This window comes from Dendrobium catenatum, unplaced genomic scaffold, assembly GCF_001605985.2.
Source record: "Dendrobium catenatum unplaced genomic scaffold, ASM160598v2 fragScaff_scaffold_1483, whole genome shotgun sequence".
In the NCBI taxonomy this organism is placed as follows: Eukaryota; Viridiplantae; Streptophyta; class Magnoliopsida; order Asparagales; family Orchidaceae; genus Dendrobium; species Dendrobium catenatum.
Genome location: NW_021319945.1, coordinates 1228477 through 1243276, shown reverse-complemented (window position 1 = coordinate 1243276; position 14800 = coordinate 1228477). Strand labels below are relative to the sequence as shown.

Here is a 14800-nt window from a genome sequence, read left to right as displayed (position 1 = left end):
GCAGCAGAGTCATCAATAACACTACAAAACAAAAGGGCCCATCAGTAGTAACAGTTCAGTTCAGAGCAATTTCCAAACATTCCACATGAGCTCATTCTCCAACCAGTCCAAAATCAACTCTTCATCTTTTAAAAAAACGAAAAGGGTGAAAGAAGTTGTATTTTTTTTTTTTCTGGAGAGAACTAAATTTCCTAATTATTTTCATCAAATCAGAACATAAATGCCGAAACTGGCAAGCTGCAACTGTAATATCTATCTTACAGCAATTTATATCAAACTGAAAGCAATGCTACTTTTACATAGAGCAAAGCAATCACAGCATTAGCATATATGGTTATACCTGTTACAGCTAAGGCTTCGTTTGGGGCGGGGTTTTTACTGCTTCTTAAAGCAGTTTTTGAGTAAAAAAAATTTAACTTTTGTACTAAAACGTTGTTTTAAGAAGCAGTAAGAAAGCCGTCCCAAACGAAGCCTAAATCTCTATCAATTGCTCAAACAAAAAACACTATAAATAGTGGTTGTTATCTAATTCCTTCTTGTAGATAGTACAGATAATGAAATCTTCTCAGCTTTATTTTCTGGCAGCCTTCTGCTTCTTTAGGTCTCCCTTGAATGATGAGGAGGATGAAGAAGAGGATGAGAAACCGGAACGCCCGCCGCTTTCAGCCTTATCTTTGCTGAAAGCCTTGCGAACGTCGTCCTTGAGCTCGCAAAATCGCATTCTCTTGATCCTTTGCTCATCTGGTGTGCCCTTCTGGAGGTAAAACAGGTCAGGCAAGTCATCCTCCATGAATTTATCAAGCACTTCTGAGCAGTGTGGAAAGTAGCGGCGACCCAGCTCGACTAACAGTTGTCACATTAGAAAAATCAATGAAGAGATTATTAAAGTTCAAAGCTTCAATTATAGAAAAGATGAGATGCAGTTGCATAGGTAAGATGGACAGTAAATGGAAAAGAATCCAAGAAGATTTCCTCAAAATGTCGCATGAACTCAAAAAAGGATGACGCAGTAGCTGACGAATGGAAAGGATTCATTTATAGTCACCTTATCAGGAATAGGTGTGGAATAAACATCACATGAAAACGATATTCAGTAAAAAAAAATATTTAATAATTTGTGGAAGAAAAGTCTATGTATGGCATCATAGTGGTCCATCATTGTGAAGATAACTGTTAGGGGATGACAAATGGCATGTCTATGGTGGTACATGCTATTCATCTAATGAGATTTTTTTTTTTTTTGTGCTATGAGTTGAGCATCATACCAATAAGCTAACTATTAAACGAAAGTAAGAGGTAATATACAGAAAGTTTGGCATGAAAGCTGAAGAAATGGGCAAATTATTAGGTGCGGACGTCGGACAGAGAGAATCATCCAGATTTTTCTCTGTCTACAATAAAAGCACAGTCAAAGCGCAGTTGCTACAGTACATGCGCTTTGACTGCGCTTTTACTGTAGACAGAGAGAAATCCGGATGATTCTATCTGTCCAGTGTCCGAACCTAATAATTTCTCGAAGAAATGAGAAAAAATAATAAAGAAGAAAAAAAGAGAGAGGAAACAATGGGTCATTTCAAGAAAAAAACATTATACCTGTCTTCATGAGGGCTTCTACCCTAGAGTGAAGCCTTTTATTTTGAGTGCTAGGTGTTTCATTAAGATCGACCTCCCTCAAGTTGCTAGCACTCCTTGATGCAGAAAGCCCAGCAAATTCTGTGGTTGCTTCAGCTTGTGCAATTTCCATGGCTAGTTTTGCTTCAGAAGGGAAGAACAATCTTGCAAAAGCAACTGCACTTGTAGAAAGAAAAAATAACTCACCCAGATAAAATAAACCATGCAAGAAGGGGAAAATACCCTTGGATGTGCTGACAAGCTAACAAATCATGTTTTTCATGCAGGCATTACAACAACTAAGAAAATAAAATGGAATTAGGACATTATTTCTTCAAAAAAAGAAAATTAAAACTGTATTGTTTTAAAACTCTTAAAATACAGAGAAAATTTCATAAATAATTACCAAAAACAACATCAAACTCTTCATTACAAAAGCTTTTTATATAAGAAGTGGCTCACCCAGATCTTTCATAAACTCGCTATAATCATATATGTTATATAAAGAAATATAATAGAATTAGATGAAGTGAAACAGACCTCTATTTTCCAGATACAGCAGCTTCATGTGCAGGTCACCAGCCAACAATGGCGATGCCACTGCCTTATCCCCAGCCAAGGGATTCCTTCTAATCTCCCTCTCCAGAATGTCAATGCACAACCTGTCTTTATTCGACTCCTGACCCTGTTCTGTTTTTGCATAATAATCTTTTGCCCGTGTCAATCTTCTACATATACTAACAGCACTCTGGCCATCCGTCGTTGTTTCTGAAGCAGAGGCGCCCTTGGTTAGAAGGGACACAATGACCGCCGGTTCTCGACGCATAGCGGCAATATGAAGAGGAGTATAGCCTCTGTCATTCTTTAGATTAACATTGGCCAATCCCATATCCAAAATTTCTGCAACAACTTTGGAATCACAGTATGCTGCTGCATAATGGAGAGCAAAAGCATCATCTAAGGTGATGCCAGATTCAGTTAGGAGCAACTTTACAAGTTCCACGTCATCTGAATCCAGAGCCCTATGGATTCTTCTAATTCTTTTCTCATAAATGGGGTCCAGTTTTGAAGGATCGTAGTCATTTGGCTGAGTGCTGCTCCGTATCAATTTAATCTCATCAACAATTTCCATTGGAATTTCCTTTTCAAGAGTAACGTTGTCAAGATCAGACCTTGCGATTCTCTGGACACAGTGACTCTGCAATTGACTGAGCTTTGAGCAGAAAGCCACTAGGAGTATTGAGATTACATCTTCCACAAGAGCTTTGTCAACAAAGTTGAGAAGGCGCCGCTAGAAACAACATCAAAAGTAAAAAAATCAGAATCGTAGTATGAATCCCTTAGGAAATGGTATTTTGAAAAAAAAAAAACATTCAATATAAGTTTACACTCCAGATTCCATGGGAGAACTTGACTAAATTATTGCCGGCACAAATTTAATTCAACAGAAGAAAATTTTCACAAAACAACCCCTCCCCCTTTCAAAACAAAAAACTTTTTTTTTCTAAGGAAAAAAAATATGGACGCCAAAAAGTACTATAAATTTCTCAAAACTAATTATTTGATATTTTTTAGAGGCTCCGCCCCAAACCCCTGAGAGGAGACTCCAAACTAATCTACAAACCCCTACAACAACCTTACTGTGAAAGCTAACCCACAACCATCATCATCATCACTCATTTCTATTATGTTTTATTTAATTGCATCATTTCTCAATCAAACATTCTTAGTTTTATCACACATTCATAGCAATAACGATATTTCTGCCACATTTTACTTGGTTTTCACAAACTAATTTCTAGCTCTACAGTCTTATTCATATCACATAGCAAATTTAATTGAAATTTAAAAATATCATCCTTTAGTGCCCATGATATTAACCTTGCACATAGTCTCCCAACGCATTTCTTTAACTCAACTACCAGCACTACAATGGAAAAAACAAAACCAGGAAAAAGAAAAAAGGTAGAGTTCAAGCGCAAATAAAAACAAAAAGTTTCATGTAAAATTCATGCCAAAATGTCCAATTATTTCCTACGACAGCTCTTTAAACTTAGGTTTCGTTTGGGACAGCTTCTTTATTGCTTTCAAAAACGATTTTTTAGTACAAAATTTTCTAATTTCAAGAAATTTTTGTACTTAAAAGTTATTTTAAAAAGCAACAAGAAAGCTGTCCTAAACGACGCCTTAATCATATTCAAAAGCCTGAAAATTGCATAATGAATGAGGATAAATATCTAAATGCGCACAGAGAAGGGTTATACAAATAACTACTACCTTCATTACAACACTTCGATCATTTCCTTGCTACAGTTCACAAAACAATCTAAAAAAATACAAAAATCAAAATTTTCAGTTTCAGACTGTTTTTTTTTTTTGTTTTTAAAGCTTGCTCTTACATCAAATGTAATGACTATAAAACAATTAAAATGCATAACTTTCAAAATTTATACAAAAAATATAGACATTTTGCACAATAAAATCATTTTTATTTGTATATGCTGCATTTACAAACTACTATCTTGATAATGCCGTGCTCTTTGAGCACACCTACAGAACCCAAATCTAAAATAACAGCAGAGAGTCAAAAAACAACTAAGCATTAATCTAACCATTCATAAACAGAAATAAAAAACCAAAAGCAAAGAAAACAAAGCCAGGTAACAATTAAATTAAAAAAAACCGATATCAGGATTCAGTTTTCAAGCTTAGATGAGGATTTCCTAAGTTAAATTTTTGGCATTTTGCTCAAGATGGAAGATATTTCTTCTTAAATTGCAAAATGTTTTTAGGTCAAACGACAAGATATAAGAAAACACTCAGAACAGTTATAGATAGTCTAGTTTTTATAATATAAAACATAAACTTGCGAAATTAAAAGAATTATCTTACTGTTAAAGAATAAGTGCCTCATCACTATTATCAGCTAAACTTAACAAAGGACAGCTTTCCTCTTAGAAAGCATTCAAAAACAACTTTTTTTTGGTTCTCTAAATGAATCCAACCTGGAAAAGGGAAACCAGCTCCGAAATCTGGAACGCCGACGAAGCATACATTAGCTCAACCACAAAATTCACCGCTGGCCAGCACGCGTCGTGCGCGCACATCGCATCCACGCAGGTCGACGCCTCAGGAGGCGCCGCCTTCAACTTGCCAGTATACAAATAGCTCAAGAAAACCATGAAAGCCTCCTTCCCGACCCGCCCGCTCGGCACCAAATCACTCATTTCATATCTAGGTTTCCCAACCTCCCCCTTCTTCTCTCCCGCCGCCGCAGTGTCTCGCGAGAAGAGTTCATGGAAGAACTTGCTCCTCGCCGCGAGGATACATCGATGGATGCCTATGGCAGTACCATCGATGATTATTTCGGCGTCGCTGCAATCGAAGTCCGATTCGATTAAAAGCCTCTCGAGGTTGCAGCTCAGTCTGCTTAGGCTGACTACTTCCAAGCTGTTTCCGACCTCCACCGTTGCTGCGCTGGATCCATTGGAAACGTAAGAGGAAGAAGTAAAGGTGAGTGAAGAGGATTGCTCCGTCAGATTAGCCATGGTATGGGATACCCGAGATCTAATTCCCCATCCGTGATTTTTCTGTCGAATCAGAGCTTGATCAGGAGCCCTAATTCACGTATCGTCCATCTCAGAAAGAACAGAGAAGAGATTGTCGAAGTAACAACCCCCATCAAAAATCGCAAGAAAAAGGTTACAGCTTTCGGCTTGGAGGACGAATGATGAGACGAAACGACCTGGAGCGAAGAATTGCTGATCCAGAGTGAAGTCAAGTCGAAGGAGAGAGAGGGAAAGAGGGGAACCTGCTTTGCTTTTCGCGGAAATTTGTGGTTAATTTTCTGGGAATTGCAGTTTCCGCGGCGGTGACCGGACCGTGGTGCGTGGCAGCTTGGGTTCTTCGCTTCAGAAGCTGAAGTCCATATGTGACGTTAGCGATGTCGTCGCCACCTCGTGGTAGGCCGCTGTGACGTGGCTTCTTTCGTCACGACCATCGCCGTTACCGCGATCCTTCGCATTCGGCTGGGTTCTTTTATTCGCACGGCAACAAAAGACCAGAACGTTGAACCGCTGATCTGGATTTCTCATCTTTTTTTCTTTTAATTCCGAAAAATAAAAATAATTATCTCAACAGCGATAATCGCCGCTCATTAAAAGAGCCCGCAAGGCACGCAATTGGATGAGAAATTATTACGTGCGAATCTAAATGGTAGAATTGTTCAGATTTTGTGAGGGAGATATATGACAAAAATTTGAAGGGAGATTTACATATATTTCATTTTATATTATTTTATTTACATATTTAACATTCAAAATTTTAATTTTAAACACATATCATCCTATATTATTTTAATATCAAATATGACACTCATATTTCAATCTTATTATTCATATATTTCATTTCTACTATTCATATTTGATATGAAAGTGAATTATAAGTGGTATGTAATTAATATTAAAGTTGTAGGTGTCATATGTAAATAGAGTAGCATAGAGTGTTATGTATGTAAAATTTTATATATTTGTTGTGTATTTATTGTATATCCTCACAGAATTCAAAAATTTCTCTCGTTCAGACTCCACACATAATAATCTCTCTAATTGTAGTCAGAGCCGTCCATTATGAAACCTGAGCTCAATCTTAATATGTCCACCGAAAATATTGTCCAATGTGATGCACTTCACCTTATATTAGGTTGTATATCATAGTTCTTCACTCTATTCAGACAAAATTCTGCATATTTGAGTATTCTAGGGTCACTAACTTATGCTTGATGCATCCTATATGAAGCTCTAATACTAATTATAATAATCATGACTATACTAAACAAGATATTATCTAATTTTACCCATTTATAACAAGCCCATCCTCATGATTTTTTTCATTTTCATGTAATTTCTCAAGAGTTCACCATCTCGAGTAATATTCAAATAATAAATATTTAATTATTTTGTCAGATGTAAATCAAATGCATGAAAATACATTTTTTTGTTAATATATTTTAAGTTAGTGATAGTGTCTTGAAAAATGGGGGTAGGGAGTAGACATTGCAGTGAGCAGGGGATACTAAGTGATAGGTGGCAGCAGGTGATGGTCCATAATGGTGATAGATAGCAATTGGGCTATTGCAATGGATGGGTGGCACATGATAACAACATTTGTGATAATGGCTCAGTCACTTGCGGTGTGTATATAGAATTGATAAACAATGATGGTAATTATGGGTGGCGATGACAAACAAGCGATACAATTGAAGATGGGTAGACAATGATAGAAACACGATGGTAACAAACATCAGACGATAGTAGGTATTGGTCAACAATGATGGGTGGTAACAAATAATGGGTTGTGGAGAGTGGATCCTATAGTGGTAGGTGGTGGCAACCAACAAAGGACAATTATAGTGCGTGGTGTTACGAAATTGAGAGGAGTTCTTGAGAGCTTCTTGAGCTTTTTGCAAGAGAGAGGGAGAAATATAAGGGATGATAGATTTTAGAGGTGGAAAACTAATCTAAAGCCATATTCATTTTCCTCAAATTATATATCAACCTATACATTCTATTTATAGGAATTTACATGAGTGTGATAGCATGCAGATTAACCTAATCTAAAACTGGACCAACACCTCACAGGCGGGAAAGGCAAGGTTGTGGGATATAAGTTTTCTCTATGTTTGAAATTCATTTGATTTTAGCAAATTCCAAATTTGTTAAACTTAAGTATTCTCCTATCATATTCTCATTTGGTTAAATACTTTGTATTTGGTTTGCTTCAAATAAGATGCCAAAAAAAATAAAACCCATGTTTTTTTTTTTTTAAATTAAACTTATAATATTGACGACAGCCGATACTATTAGTGTACAACCATCTGCATAAGTAATCATAATGGGATTTGAGTTGTAATATAAAAGAATATACTCTTATAACTTACATAGTGAATATTTCATCAGGGTCATCAACTATAAGCATCTCATGATTGGAGATCCTTTGGTAACCCAAATTATGGTTCAATCCTTCAAAAAATGCTTTGAGTCTTTGATTTGGACTCATTTGGGCTCAGATTGAGTCGATTTTGGTGTCGTTGGGTTTGTGTTTCCGAGACGCTCAGTTTGACTATAAGTTTGCTGAAATCGGAATTCAGATGGTCTCCGATCTAATTTTTGAAGTTTTCAACTTGATTTTGCCTCGAGATTCGTGCTTGATCAAGACTATTTTTGGTGACGTATCAACTAATTAATATGTCATCAAAATCGCTTTGATATTTAGGCTTGAATCTCGATGCAGATTTTTTTGAGGAATTTTTAAAAATAAATTCAAAATCATTCTAACCCCTATTTCAATAAACTTATAAGAGTGGGCTATTGCTCTTCTAAAACATATTAAAACTTTCTTTAAAATAAAAATAATTTTATAAATTTTCCCCTATTCTCTTTTTTGCCATACTTGATCTTAGGGGTGTCAACATTGGATCGACCCGAAATCCGACTAGAAAATTTTGGGTTTGGGTTGACCCGAACTCGAAACGGGTTGGATTCGGGTTCAACAATTCGACCCGTTTCAAAAATCGGGTCAGATTCGGGTTGACACGTTGACCCGAAATTGACATGTTTTTGAACCGAAAACCCGTTTTCTAACTCGGGAACCCAAGATTGACCTGATTTTGACCTGAAAAGCGGAGTTTGACCCGATTTTGGACTCGAAAACTAGTAGGTCATTCGGGTCGGGTTGACCCGGACCCGAAGCGGTTAGGGCTAGGGTCCGGAAAACCGGCCTATTTGCATAAACGGGTCGGGTTCGGATTGACCCGAATAGTGTCGTGTCAGTTTCGGGTTCGACCTGAAGCCAACCCGTGACCCGAAATTGACAACCATACTTGATCTCTTTTCACTCCACAGTAAATTTCAAGCCAACTTGAATTCTAAGCACTAGAATTATTTGATAATGAGAATTGGATTGTTGATAAGCTTCTCAACTTACTGCATGCTGAAACTGTTTAACATATTCTGAAAAATTAAATTAAAAATAAAAGAGAAAATTCTATTCGAAAGTTCAAAGTGATGACAATTTTAAGCTCAAATACTTTGGATTCTATCAGAGATAAAATAATTTGTTACATTTTGAGCAAACTATCTCAGTTTTACATATATAAGGTGCACAATATTGTTGAATTGTTCTACATATGAAAAAATTAAACTGTTTTTTCTACTCCTAGTCATATATGACTCTTTAGTGTTATCTATACTCCATGGTTTTTTGTTGGTCTGAAAGGAACGATTGCAAATACATCAATCTTATTAGGAAAGCGAAAGGTAAAATTTTACATTAAAATAAAGTCTTTATTTGTGGCAGCTTTATTATTACTTTTTAAAGTAGCTTTTAAGTTTGCCCCTCCTCAGAATTAGGCTGTCTTCACCCCTGCTTATAATCAAACTTAATGTCTCGATAAGGCGAACCCAAAGGTACTAAATGTGGTATAATTTTAGCATGAATGAACCCAAATAAGCATAATTAAAAATTTCATGACCTTAATTAGATGGCCATGTGATATTTAAATTTGGCATACTTATATTTGAATTGAACATCTTGATGTGACAAATCCAACAAGCTCAAGATCGCATAAATTCAACATCAATAAGATAATTAAATGCTAAACAAATATTCAAGATAAGTAAATCAATACGGGTTGTCCCATGGAGTATTCTATATTCTCTATATATATGGATATGTAACTTACAAAAATTTATAAATAGGACCTCATTCGCTAGATGAGGGGGTAGGAGCTTAGAGCTGGAACCTAAAATTTAGTTCGAGATGCTCTAAGAATCCCAGAGCACCACTGCCGAACTATTGTGGCCCAACTATAGTCTTCCACCAATGCCTAACTACAATCTTCGAACCACCATTGCGAGACTTCAATCCTTAAACCATCGTAGCTAAATTATGATCTTACAAACACTGTTGTTCGACTATGATCTTTTGTCTACCATTTTCTGTTAACTATAATCCTCTTATTTTCATCATCCACCAACTACGGTCCTTCAAACTACCATGATCCTCCCAACTATCGTCACCAAGTACAATATTTTTGACCATAGTAGCTTGATTACAAACCTTCAGACTACCATCACCCGAATACGATCCATTCGACATTTGTCTCCTAACTAATATCCTTCTAACCTCAATGTCTTACTATAATCCTTCAACCATCTTGCCCAAGTAGTGTTCTCTAAACTCCGTAACCCGTCTACACTTCTTCAATCTCTATCTCCTGATTACGATCTTCCAACCACCTTCACTCAACCACTATCCTTTGAAAACCATATTCGGACCATGGTCCTTTGACCACCATAGCCCGTCTTGATCCTCCGACCACTATCACCCAACAATAATCCATGAACCACCATAGCCCAACTATGGACCATAGATCGGCGCCATCGTTTGACTACGGTCCTTTGACCACGGTTGTTTCACTATGATCCATTGACATGTAATCTTTAGATCATTATTGCATGGCTACTCAAATGTCGACTAACTTCATCACCTACCATCGCTAATAATGATAATAAATGTCATCATTTATAAGATTGATGCAAGTCATTGACATCAGCTCTGACACTTAACTGCAATTATGCTAGATTCCTACCAAGGAACTTTTCCAACCTTAAGCAACTAATGTGTTCTTTACAATGTATTAATGCCTTCCTCCAAAGAATGACTTTACTTGTAATCAAATACAAAAAATAGTGAAAATCATTTTAATTAGGCTAGGCCCCTTAGTTTTGCCCTTTCCGTGTGTTTTTATATAAAAACCATGTTATCTCTTATAATTCTTTCATTATCTCTTATATGAGTGTACTGGATCTTCCTTAAGACCTAAGATGTTAAACTATCTACATCTATATCACCATGAATATTCCAGCATGCAACATTAATACGTAAAATTTTAAATATTATATAAATTAATAATAATTTTTAGATATTTAATATATAAATGTATAAGAATTATATAAAATATATGTAAATATTTTTTATATATATAATGAATGTAATTGGGGTTTTGTTCTTTTTACAAATAATTATTTTATAAATAATTATTATAGTTTTTAAGCAATTTTTTATTCAAATAATATGCATGAAATTAATATTTATTAACAAGAAAGATTAAATGACAAGAAGAAAATGGATGACTATCTAAATCAAACAATATATTTAAGGGTGTAAATAAGGTTTCAATTGTAACAAAACAGATGTCTATTTTTTATTATATTTTCTTCGGATTTAGTGATCTTCTACCCTGCAACTTTTTTGTTTATTGTTGTACTAATTATTATAAACATTTTGATTAGTTGGTTTCAAAATTTCACTATTTAAAATTATAATTATTATATTTCATATAAATTACATAGAAAATTAATTTTTATATTTTAATTTGATTATATTATTAATGCTTGCATTGTGAATGAATATGAGCATGTGATTGGGTAATAACTGTTTGTTATTACTTTTATAATATTGTAGTAGTGATAACATATATGAAGACAAGTAATGGCTTGTAATTTACTAACATTGGTTGGAGACTAATTTATACCAGTACATAATGGTAGGCCAACGTATTCTCCTTTAATACTATAGTTTGGTATTATCCTCTACTAATTCACTTGATTCACTGATTGAGAGTTATAAGAAGTTAATTATTGTGTCGATGTGAAAGAGTGATGACTCTATTTATTAAACCAATAGTTATTGATATATTGATTGCTAAAAAATACCACATAAGCCGAACTCCTTGTTTAGTATGGTTGCTTAGATGTAATTTAATGTATTGCTTCATTGCTACTAATATATACTGATTTATTGCAATGTCACTGTCGATCTTTACTATTATTGACTCGAGAGTCCTATTATTGAGCATGTGATATAAGCTACTAATTGATAATGATATTGATATAATTGAACATCATGTGGACAGTCCTACATGATTACTAAATAATATTATATCATATTGATATGGATTTTGATAGTTTTCATGAGTACTTCTATTTTACTAGTTTATGTAATATTTTTAATATTGGATAATAATGCTATAATGTATAATTTAAAAATGATTGTTTACTGCTTTACTGTTTTGACATATGTCTCACTACACTATTTTACTAGCCCTTCATACCTTTTTAGTTTATTGGTTCACAAGCTTCCCTATTATCGCATGTGTTTTACTATTTTTGTACAAATTTATGATCATATTGATTGTTACAGTTATGACTTGATAAATTTAATGTATACTATTTCTTCTCTATACTTTAAGTTTGGTTATAAAATTTTTGTGACATGCTAAGCTTTTTATCTCATTGTATTTGTTTTAAATAATTTTAGGTCAGGGAAGATGATTCAGAGTGTGAAACTGATAAGTTACAAGATTCCTTACATTTTACCGTTATTTTATTTTTTTATCTTTAGATATTCTTTCATAGTGAGTAGATGGATATTGTATTGTATTGTTTGACTCCTTATTATTGCATATAATTTTAGAGTATTGAATACAAATGTATATTGATATTTTGATAAATAAATTGACTTCCATTGATGTTTTATATTATTAAACAAAGTTAGATAGCTTTGGTTATTAATATAAAAAAATAAAAGATACAATTCTTTCTAATTAGATTCTGGGAATGACACTTAGTATTAGAGCATCATTATTGAAAGAATTGAATTATTATCAAAGCTATTAGAATCAATTATGAATTGAATAAGGTTGGATATATTAAGGTGTATTATTTTTCATAAATAATTGATTACATGTGTGAATTATTCAGACAGGATTATACAAGTGAACAACTAAAATTGACCTCGAGTAAAATTTACTGAACGAACATCAAAATGTAGCTAGCTTCAGTACATGATGCAACTGGCTAGTGTTATAACACATGTAATGGGGGATATACAAGCAAGCTAGCTGGAAGCAAGGAAGAATAGGGGGACAAGCATTTACAAATATTCCATAAATTGAAGCCCCCGTTATTCAAAGAATATGATTTATACCTCCCTCAGTCCGACAACAGAAGGACACAAGATATTGATGCAGTATAAAGCTGAGTTTACTACACTGGCTAAGTACATTCCTCATTTGATTCCCACAGCTTAAGAAAAATATTACAAATTTCAACAATGATTGAATAGGAAGTTGAGGTATCCATTAGTAACTCTATGGATTTAAGAGTTTTTAGAATTAATGGAAAACACCAGATTGATAGAGATTAATTTTGTAGTACCTACATCCAGGTATGATCATGTGAGCAAGAGAAGGACCAGAGACGACACAAGCAAGGATAGGGAAAGTGTCAGTGATAAGAGAAGCAGGCTTGGTGATTCTAGTAGATGATTGATAGCACCTAGTAGTAGCTACAGTGATTCTATTATGGAAGGATATATTTATATCAATGCTACATTTTACTGGATAATATTTTTAGTGTGGACAATAAGAACATAAAGTAGCATATTATTCTTAAAGAGGATTTGGAGGAAGAATTGATTTTATAGCAAGAAAGTCAAGACAATATGAATGATAGAGGACTGTAGGATCAATAGCTTATAGTAAAAATCAACAAAATGAGTTGATGATATAACTTTTAGTGGCGATTAGAGGAAGTTTGTTACAGCATGACCATTGACATCTATTTCAGTGATGTCACAAGTATACAACTTATAGTATCAGGAAGACCAATATAAACCTGAAAGCCCGACTAATAAGAAATTTTACTTTGAATAACTGATTGATATAATATTGCATTGTATATCACACAGTTGCTCAAGCCATCATCCATCTTCTTCCTACATGAGTCAAAGTTTTACTTAAGGGAAGCTCCAGGTAGAACCTCTCAGAGTCAAAGGGCCACCGGCAACTCCGTCGTACCATTGGTGAAAGGGATTCAACTACTCCGCCAGACCATTGGTGAAAGGGATTTGGCTACTCCGCCTCACCGGGTTGGTGGAAGAACTTTAGAGCAATACTCGAAGCGAAAGACTTCAGGGAGTGGACATAAGTTAAAGTTTATCTAATTACTATAAATCTATGGTGTATTTATTCTTATTTTTGTTGTACTTTAATTTCTTGCAATTTTACTTTTGTCTATATCTGGATGGAGAACGTTGATAATAGTTTGGATTTAAACTTTGTCAGAAAAGGAAAATAAATATAAAAAAACTAAAAAGAAGAAAAAATATTTTCATATTTACTTTTTTTTTTAAATAAAAAAGTAACATTTGATTTTTTTATATCATTAGCTTCCGCATTACAATATCTATTTTTAAACATAAGTTTTGAATTTAGTATTAAGTTTTTTAAAAGGATTTTTTAAAAGAAAAATTTTAAAATACAAATTCACCCTCCTCTTGGTCTACTATTGTAGTTTGAGTGGTCTAACAACCATAAATTGAGCTTTTAGAATAGACAAAAAATTTCGAAAGTATATAGTGCCTAGATAATCGAAAGGTGCTATTACATGTCTTTTTATTTGAAGGAGAAGTGGAAAGAGTAGGACAATATAGAAGAAATTTTAGAGGAAAATAAATGTAGAGATTACTGAGAAAGTTCATTATAGTGTTCAGAATATGATTTATACCTCCCTTAGTTCGACAACAGAAGGACACAAGACATTGATGCAGTATGAAGCTGAGTTTACTACACTGGCTAAGTACATTCCTCATTTGATTCACACAGCTTAAGAAAAATATTACAAATTTCAACAATGATTGAATAGGAAGTTGAGGTATCCATTAGTAACTCTATGGATTTAAGAGTTTTTAGAATTAATGGAAAACACCAGATTGATAGAGAATAATTTTGTAATACCTGCATCCAGGTATGATCATGTGAGCAGGAGAAGGACCATAGACGACACAAGCAAGGATAGGGAAAGTGTCAGTGATAAGAGAAGCTAACTTGGTGATTCTAGTAGATGATTGATAGCACCTAGTAGTAGCTACAATGATTTTATTATGGAAGGAGATATTTATATCAATGCTACATTTTAACTGGATAATATTTTTAGTATGGACAATAAGAACATAAAGTAGCATATTATTCTCAAAGAGGATTTGGAGGAAGAATTGATTTTATAGCAAGAAAGTCAAGACAATATGAAGGATAGAGGACTGTAGGATCAATAGCTTATAGTAAAAA

General features: G+C 34.2%; 1 protein-coding gene across 1 annotated transcript; it reads right to left on the bottom strand.

Moving 5' to 3' along the window:
• Window positions 1–146: 146 nt before the first annotated feature.
• On the bottom strand, window positions 147–5498 carry LOC110115447 (BTB/POZ domain and ankyrin repeat-containing protein NPR2). The gene is made up of 4 exons (XM_020848676.2): window positions 4617–5498; window positions 2152–2902; window positions 1594–1788; window positions 147–843 (listed from the first exon to the last, which is right to left on the bottom strand). The coding sequence occupies exons 1-4, from the start codon at window positions 5157–5159 to the stop codon at window positions 572–574; spliced, it is 1761 nt and encodes a 586-aa protein (XP_020704335.1). The 5' UTR covers window positions 5160–5498; the 3' UTR covers window positions 147–571.
• Window positions 5499–14800: the final 9302 nt, after the last annotated feature.